Source organism: Cavia porcellus, unplaced genomic scaffold, assembly GCF_034190915.1.
Source record: "Cavia porcellus strain 051 isolate PalLab524CR breed Dunkin Hartley unplaced genomic scaffold, mCavPor4.1 scaffold_17, whole genome shotgun sequence".
NCBI classification, from domain to species: Eukaryota; Metazoa; Chordata; class Mammalia; order Rodentia; family Caviidae; genus Cavia; species Cavia porcellus.
The window spans coordinates 50,909,204-50,918,331 of NW_026947500.1; the positions used below are offsets into that span (position 1 = coordinate 50,909,204).

Here is a 9,128-nt window from a genome sequence, read left to right on the forward strand (position 1 = left end):
CTTTAGTGCTGTTATCTCATTTCAGGCATCCATTGCTGAAACAGGGTCATTCTAATGCCCAGATTTTATAACCCTGTTTTCATCCTAAAAACAAAATCTTCCCACACCCCATCACACTCGCACTCATCCTCCCAGGCTGCAGGCTCGGGTTTCCACTCCACGGTCTGCGGGAAGCGTCGATCCTAATTGTATTATCTCAGCCCCAAAAGATCCTTGACTCACTAAGTGAGAAGAGGGCTCAGCGTGCGTCGCAGGGGTAATGGAGTGTTGCCTGGATGAGATCCTTGCTAATCACATCAGCACTCATAAGCGCTGCTCTCAGGAGGCAGAAACTGATGCTGGCCCGGCAGGAGCAAAGCAGGACATAACTGGAGACCGGCTGCCAGGATGCCCCACAGGGGGGGTGCTACCCACAGCATTCAAAGTGGATGACAAATTGTGACTGGCCTGGAAAGGAGGCACACACACATGGCTTCCAAAGTCAGATTCCTTTATTAAATGTTGATTTCATAGACCAGAAATACAAAATAAAAGTAGAAATAGGCCCCAAAGTAGCCACTGGCCTGCCCCCGTCCTGACCCTGCCAAACCAACAACACAGGACCAGCAGCTGCCAGGGGCAGACCAGGGCTAGGATGCTGCGCTGCTTGGCCTACTGTCCACTCTCTCCCAATCACAAGGAGCGGCCCCTGGCCCCGTGACATGCATGCCACCCGTGAAGCGCGCTCAGAGGGCATGTGATCCAAAGACCGCGCATCGTGGGAGGACAGACTGATGCCAGGATGTGGGTGGGAGCCTGGTGCTGTGATGGCAGGTGCAGGGTCCTCCATCTCTATTCGTCAGATCCTGATGCCGAGTCCTCTGAGCTGGGAGGGGTGCTGGCCAGTTCCTCATCTTCAGAGTCCTGAAAACCAGAATTCTCTCTTTTAGTAGGAGAGAATTTTTTTAGTAGGAAGGGCAGAATCCTAGAGAAAGGCCTGGAACCCCTGCCTCCAACTCAGCACCCATCCAGTCACCTCAACTCAAATTCATCCCTCAACACCTGCCCAGACACCTCCAACTCGTGAGGCCCCCATCCCCGCACCTCACTGCGCCGCCTCTTCTTCTTGGTTTTGTTCTCGCCTGAAGAGCTCTCGTCACTGGACACAAATTCCTTGCTCTTGAAGCTCTCACTTAGCTGTCTGGATGATGATTTGGACGAAGAACCCCGAGAGGGTGTAGATTTCTTATCCATCTTTGCTTTCACTTTCTTCTTTTTCTTCGACTTGTCCCTAGAGCAGCGAGAGGGGGACGGAGCTGGACCTCAGGTTTCTTCCACGTGCCCTGCACCCTCTCCTGAGCCCAGCCACACTCTTCCTGCTCTGGCAAGGCAGAGTCCCATATGCGTGTGCCAGGAGAAATGGACTGTGGTTGACCCTGGTGCTGGTGCAAAAGTGCTGCTTTATCTTTTAAAATTCCCATGGACTTTCCATTAGGCTCCACAGTACTTCCCGCCAACCTGGGATTGAACCCAGGGTCCTCACACATCCTTAGCCCTTTTTTCAGACACGGTTCTCACCAACTTGCCCAAGGCTGACCTCAAACCTGCAGGCTTCTGGCCTCAGCATCCCAGAGTGCTTGGATTACAGGTGTTAGCCACCACACCTAGTTTAAAATAATTTTTTTCTAAATTTCCCCAAAGCTTCAAATACAACCAGCTCTTTAGGAAAACTAGAGACTATCCAGTGAGCTAAATTTCCTATTTATCACCCACCCTTGCACTGTTTGAGACAGGTTCAGGTTTGAAAAGTGCGGCTCTATAACACTCAGAAATGCCTAGGATCTTTAACTCCCACCTCTTACAACATCTGCCCTGCAAAGATAAATCTGCCCAAAGCACCTGCAGAGCTGCTGAGTTCACAGCTGCCACTCACCTCTTGGAAGACTCACCACGGCCTCCCTCATACTCTTTCATGGCTTTCTCGTACTCCCTCCTGGCGTCCTCAGCCTTGCGGTCCCACTCCTGCAAAGCAGACACACGCCATGCTCAGTGTGGTACAGGAGAAAGCCAGGCCACAACTCCTCACATAGCCCGCCACCCCTCACCTCCTTCTTCTCCTTGGACATCCCTTTCCAGATCTCGCCGGCCTTCTTGGAGAGGTCCGTGATGCTGATGCCGGGGTGGTCTGACTTGATCTTTTCCCGACTGGCGTTGAGCCACAGCATGTACGCAGACATCGGCCTCTTGGGGGCATTAGGGTCTTTGCCCTTCTTCGCCTAAGTGAGAACCCAGATACCATGAGTCCCCTACTGCCTGGACACCCATCATGTCCTCAAAGCGGCTACCTCGAATACCTCTGGGGGTGACTGGGTCACCGGGACGCCAACTGTGTCAGAGGTCACCATGCAACAGCATCAATGGGTGGTGGTGGAAATGGGGGCCAATTCAAGAGCCTGGACCAGGGAGCTTGACCTGGACTGAACCTGCCCCCAGCCCCTTCTTCTCTAGCTCTTCCTGCTTCCTGACTGCCATGTCGTGACGGCTTCCCTGTCTGATGCCCCATCACCACAGTGTTCCTGCCTCTCATAAGGCCAGCATCAGAACTAGCAGCCACATTAGGAAACTCTGAGCCAAAATACTTCCTTCTCCAGCCGGGGAATTAGCTCAACGGCATAAGCACCTGCCTGGCAAGCACCAGGTCGTGAGTTCAATCCTCAGTACTGCAAAAAAAAAAAAAAAAAAAACTTCCTTCTCTGAGTGACTCTCTCAGGCATTTGTCACAGTGACCTCAAGTGGCATCCTCTCCCTACAGCTCGGGAGGGTCCCCAGGACAGACCAGCCCCATCTCCCATCTCCCCATTCAGTTCTTCCAGAAGCAAATGAGCTCAAAACATCTCCACAATCCTAAGGCCAGAATCACCAGCTATAAAAAGCAGCCCAAGGCTGGACCAAAGCTGCTAGTGGTGGACCGGTCAGGAGGACAGATAGCCCATGTGTGCATGCATGCACAGGCACGCGCGCACACACACTCCCCAGTCCAGAGGAGTCCTCACCTCCACAGTCTTCTTTCGGCTCTTGCGATCCTTGGTCATCTTGGCCCTTTTGAGCTGTTTCCGCTTCTTCTCCTCCCGGTCGCTGTCACCCTCATTACTAGACGAGCTGGCCGAGGCGTTGCTGTCAAACCTATGGTGGGTGGGGGGAGGGTCTGACTTGGGGAGCGAGACAGCCCCAGGGGCCTTGGCATGAGGACTCAGGAAAGGAAACCAGAGGACACTGATGCTGCCAGTACCCGGAGGCTGCCCACCTGTCCCCTGGTCCGTCACAGCTGCCACACCGGTTCCAAGAGTGAACCAGGGGGCCAAGGTGATCCCACCAGAGTGGACCCTGGTCCCGCTCTATTCCCACTAAGCACAGAGACAGCGTCTGCATGGGCTGGGGCATGCTGTACCTGCTTCCCCTATCTCCTTGTGAGTCACCCTCCCTTTTACCCAGTCCTCCCCGAGAAACAGAGAGCTGACACCCAGAGGACAGTGTCCCTGGGGCCCTGGGACTGCTAGGCAGCTGATCCCTGCCCAGTGTCGTGGCCACACATGGCAGCTGCTCGGAAAATGGACCCACAGTTCCGGGCACCCACACCAGCAGCAGCCCCAGCACCACTAAGAGAGCTGTGCACAGCTGGGCCCAAGGGACGCCTGGGCAACTTCTGGGTTGGTTTTGCTCACAGTGCTCATTTCCAGATGAAGCCCTCATTCCGTGCCCTGGCTCACCCCAAACATGGCCTGGTGGGTACGGGTACAGCCTTGTACACCCCAGACCTCCAAAGGGCCAGGTGACTGCGCGGCTGCTCTGCTGACCGTAGGAAGCAGCCTGTGGGGTTAATGCCTGCCCAGCCTTTGTGAGGGTCACCTGGCTCTGTCTGTGTAGGGGCTGATGCCAACCCAACCCCAGGGCTGTCTGGCTGTCCAAGCTCAGAGACCCCCCTATACCCCCTACATGCTGTCAGCCTGGTATGCAAAACCAAAGCCCTGGCTCCTCGATCACCAAGGTGCTACTGGTGCACACAGCTGGAGAAACTGAGTCTCTGCACTCCAGGCCCTCCCCACTACTCTGGCCCTTGGTGCCGCAGAGGACACCTTCCTGGTTGACTCCGTGCTGTCACTTTGCCCCTGGGTCAGAGCTAATATTGGGACAGGAAAATGCACGGCACCACCCTGGGATGCTCCCCACACTCACTCTTCAGCCACGTCCTCCTCCTCCTCCCCAGGGTTGAAGGACTCATCTGGAAAAGACCACAGAGCAAGCATCAGCCCAGCCCAGAGCAATACCACCCACACCCAGCCCCGGCCCCCAGCTCCAGGGTCTAGCACACAGCACAGCCGGCCCACCCGTCTCCTCGCCCGAGTCGTCGCTGCTGTCGTTGGCATTCTCCTCCCGGATCTTGCCCTCCTCCTTCATGCGCTCCAGGTAGGCATCGTGCTGGTCCTCGTCAGAATCCGCATACTCGTCATAGCTTGGGTTCATGCCCTGCAGTGGAGGCCGGAGGTGGCGGGGTGAGGGTAGCATCCCCAGCCTGCCCCTGGCACGCGCAGAAGCACCCAGCCATGCCTGGGAACTCAGCAGCGGCGCCCGGAGGACCAGCACCCTGGTCCTCACGGCCACACTGGGTCAGCCCAAGCCCCTCCCGCTCCCGGCCCTGCGGGGCTCAGAGGGCTGCAGAGCCCGATCTAAGGTCATGCAGAGAAAACCTGCACCGGGAAGGGACAGACAGGGTCACACGCGCCTCTTTTTTCTATAAGGGTAAGAAGAGAGAAGAGAGTGGGAAAAAGCCGGGTGCCTCAGGCCCCCTCTCCCTGGCAGAAGGGTCAGGAACAGCTCGAGGGCCCAGCCTGGTACCTCTTTCAGTCCTCGGTTCTTGATGTTGAGCTTTTTCGCATTGACAAAATCGAAGAGCTTTCCGTACTCCTCCCTGGGGGGTGAAGGGGCAGTGTCAGCTGGGTTCTGGGTACACACCCAGCCCTTGAGCTCAAGGGACCCCGGTGGATGGCACTGAGGGTCAGGCGAGGGTCCTGAGGAGGACCTGCCCACCCCAGAGTCGGCGACAGGAAGTGAAGGCCACCTACTTCCCAACATGGCACAGAACACAGCGTGCTGGGGAGGGGTGCCCTGCAAAGTCATAGATCTGTGATTCACACTTGGAGGGGTGAAGTTTAACACAAAGACGTCTGTAAAATGCTCAGCCTGCAAGAACGCTCAGTAAGATTACCCTCAGTTCCCAGGTAGAGCTCAAGCCAGGAAAGGAAGAGATCCTGTTTCCTCTGGGGAGAGTGGAAAAGAAAAACGGCTCACTCTACACACTCTTGTGATGCAGAAAATAACTTTCCTGGCACTCTGGAAAGCTGAGGCTGGATCACAAGCCTCCCGGGGACTTACAAGACCTTGTCTCGAAACACAGAGTGCAGACGAGATACAGCTCAGTTGGAAGGCCCTGGTCCAATCCCCAGTACCACAAAACAGAAAAGAACAGGCCAGAGGGGTTGGCACATGCCTGTAATTCCAGCACTCAGGAGGCCGAGGCAGGAGCACTGTTGTACATTTGGGGTCAGCCTGGGCTACAAAATTCAGTTGAAGCCTGAACTACATGGTGAGACTCTTGTCTCTCAAAAACAAAAGTCAAGAGAAAAGAACTTCCCTAACCACACCACACTGAAGCCATAGGAAGTTTCTGCAAAGCTGCAGCCCCAGGCCTGAACAGGCCCCGGCCATACCAGGCTCCAGTGCAGGGGTCAGGATGGAGAACCGGGGGGCACAAGGGAGGCTCGTGCCTCACCTCTCGATGCTGCTGAAGGTATACTGCGTGCCCTGCTTGGTCTCGATCTCGAAGTCAAAGGAGCGGGTGGTGGTGGTGCCGCGGGCAAAATTGACGAAGGAGATCTCGTCGAAGCGGATGTGCACAGGTGGCTTGTGCACGTAGATGAAGCCCCGCTCCAGCGGGTACAGCAGCCCTGAGCTGGCCTTGTAGGAGCAGGTGATGCACTGGGCCCCCGAGTGCCTGGGGTGTGCAGGGAGCCGATCAGTGCCCACATAGCCAAGCCACGGGACCCAGCAGGCACCGGGATACCAGCCCCACGCCTCACCCTTGGAAGTTGCCGGGGACCGTGATCTTGCGGTTCACGAGCGCCTTCATAACCCGGCTGACCATCTCGTAGAGAGACCCAGACATGTTCTTGGTGAGCCGCCCCTCAAAGCGCTTCTCCACCTCCTCCCTGAGGACAGGGCCGGGAGGTTGCAGGCACCGCCCTCCCCCACCACACCCCACTCCAGCAGCCCCCCAAATCACTCACTCGCTCATGTTGAGGGTCAAGGAGATGTCCTCATCCTTGGAGAAGAGCAGGATGAGGAAGTGGTAGCGGGTCTGGCCCTGCTTTATCGGGGGGTCCAGGCTGATCTGGTGAGGAAGCGGGGACCTATATTAAAGCAACTGATGCTTCACAGGAGCCTGGCACCTGGGACCCGACGCACTCAGCCAAGCCTTACTCATCCACACTCAGGGGTCCCTGCTCACCACGAAGAACATCTGGCGCTGATCCTTGTGGGGCAGCAGGAAGAGGCGCAGCACCGTGGTGTAGGGGATCTTGTAGTCGAAGGTCTTGCCGTGCAGGTGCAGAAAGGTGGGATAGATGCGGATGTCGTAGCGACCACGTGGGGTCAGGCACTGCAGCTCCCGGAAGATGCAGATGGCATCTCCAGTGGCCTGGATGACGTCTGCCTTCGACAGCACGTTCTGGGCAAAGGCCTGCAAGGCATATCCGGTCACCCAGCCAGCCAGAACCCACTTTACCATGCCTGTTCCCACAGTAACCAGCAAAGCACTTACTTCGACGGGGTCCACGCCATCCTCCTGGGTGGGAGGGACATAGAAGCGCACCTCCATGAGGGACACCTCTGCATCATCATTCTGGTGGAACTCCAGCGTCACCTCATTCTTGCCCGTGGTGCACTGGGACACGTTGCTGAGGGGTATCTCGAAGACAGGCTGGTCCCCGATGTCAAAGGAGAGCAGCTGCCCTGCGAGGGAAGGGCCTGTCAAGCCCCGAGCTCCTCCCACCACACTCCAGGCTTCCCAAGAACCACAGACCACAGCTATTTTGTCTCCTCTGCACCCCTAAAACCAGGCACACTGCAGGTACTCAAGAAATACATGGAAAACACACAAGCTGGAAGTCAGACAGCAGCAGAGAGAAGACAGCAAGGTGAGTTAATGAAGGAAATCTTCCTCCACCTCTCCCCTCAAGCTGTCTGCCCCAGGGCTCACCCCCAAACTTCACTGTCCCCCAGTTCCAGCCTTTCACACAGAGGTCCTTCTCCATGAGCTCCAGGCGGTAATGGGTTTTGAAGAAATCAGAAAGTTTCTCAAACTCCTGCAGGTGAAGGAGAGAAAAGCAGAGTACCAGTAACTCGCAGCCTCATCACCTCCCAGAGTAGGGCCACCAATCCACACTGACAGCTCTTAAGTTGCTTAAAAGGTTACAAAGAGAGGTTCCCTCTAGGAAACAGGCTCTAGGCTAGGGGAGGGGCACAGCAAGGTCCTGGATACAGGTCTCACTATGTTAGCTGACTTTTTAAACTGTGTTAAGTACTGCAACAATGAAAATTACAACAAGTACAGGATAACTCAAGCTCAAAACCCAAACCAGAACTCTGAGCTAAGATTCTCTTTTCTGTGTTTCCATATTCTTCAGTACTGGGGATTGAACCCAGAGTCTTTGCACTGAATGACATTCCCAGCACTTCTTTTAAATTTTGAGACAGGATCTTGCTAAAGATCCCAATTTGTCCAGGCTGGCCTCACATTTGCCATCTTCCTGTCACTTGTGCCCCCCTGCCTATTTTAAGGTTTTAAACCTAGCTACAAGTAGCAGGTATTATCCATCTTAAGACAGTAGAAAGCCTTCAGTTAGAACATGAAGGGCCAGGCGTTCTGGCCTACATCTGTCATCACTTGAGAGGCTAAGGCAGGAGGATTGCTGTGGGGTTGAGGTCAGCCTGAGCTACATAGAGAGTCTCAAAAAAACCTCAAGCCCCCCCCAAATGAGTAAGTCACAAGATTTCGATCCCCAAAGCAGAACAGGCTTGGTGCAATGGCCTCAACAGCCCTATTTCATGGAGTCCAAACCCACAGGAAGGTGGCTATCAGAAGGGAGCTAGAAAGCTTAGAAATAACCAAACCAGCTGGCAGGACATGGGCTCTTGCAGCTGGGTCTCACCGATTCTCGGAAGCCGTCATACTTGTAGACATGGCCGTTCTTGGTGAGCAGTTTCAGTCCGTGGCCCAGAGCTACCCGTCGCCAGACGCCCTCAGTCAGCTCCCCAGCCTGGACATTGTCCACTTTGCCCGTCTTGCTGTTCTTGAATATGATGCCCTGGCGGCTCAACCTTAAGCGGCCATCGTTCTGCCAGGAGAATAGGCCCAATGCAGGAGCACAGCACAAGGTGGGACCGGGCCCAGTTCTACCCCACAGCCTTCCTGCCTCCTGGGGGCTGGGCAGGTCCCCAGAGCAGGACAGCAACAGCTCAGCTGGTGAGGACCAGTAAAGATCGCCAAGTGCCCAGGAAACAGGGGCTCTGCCGCTCTTGCCTCTGGAGCCCTTACAGACCCGCAGTTTCCCTAAGAGTGGCACGGATTGGACTTGAACAGAAAGCACAAGCTTTGACCCTGTAGGTCCTGTAACTCTTGGAACTCTGCTGTCACTGCCGTCCTCTGTAGGTAGAAACAGCAGACACACAGTATCCCAAGCCTTCAGAAGTTGCAGCATCATTGAAGTCAAGCTTCTGCTTGGAGGACTCCCGGCTCTCCTCCCCCCTTACCCCCACCACCCGCCCTAACCCTGCAGCTGCTCACCATGGAGCCTTTCACCTCCTGGTAGATGTCGTTGAATTCCAGCGTTTCTGCCATTCTGCCCTGCCTGGGGTGGCCGGGAACCGGACCCCAACTTCTGGATGGGGATGCAGGAATTCAGAGGGCCGGAGGATCTGGGTTCAGAAGAGAAAAGACGGAGCTGCAAGGCGCCGCCTCGCTGGGATCGCGGCCGGGCCGGGTACCAAGCACAGCTGCGTGGGGCAGGGAGGTCCCAGGCCCGCTCTGCCGGAAG

General features: G+C 55.8%; 1 protein-coding gene across 1 annotated transcript; it reads right to left on the minus strand.

Moving 5' to 3' along the window:
- Positions 1-473: 473 nt before the first annotated feature.
- On the minus strand, positions 474-9,009 carry Ssrp1 (structure specific recognition protein 1). Its single transcript, XM_003464225.5, has 16 exons — positions 8,879-9,009; positions 8,244-8,429; positions 7,292-7,397; positions 6,854-7,044; positions 6,542-6,772; positions 6,321-6,424; positions 6,114-6,242; positions 5,807-6,028; positions 4,873-4,945; positions 4,365-4,503; positions 4,213-4,258; positions 3,033-3,162; positions 2,085-2,255; positions 1,913-2,001; positions 1,084-1,270; positions 474-903 (listed from the first exon to the last, which is right to left on the minus strand). Exons 1-16 carry the CDS (start codon positions 8,930-8,932, stop codon positions 832-834), a joined length of 2,130 nt encoding a protein of 709 aa, XP_003464273.1. The 5' UTR covers positions 8,933-9,009; the 3' UTR covers positions 474-831.
- Between the last annotated feature and the right edge of the window lie 119 nt (positions 9,010-9,128).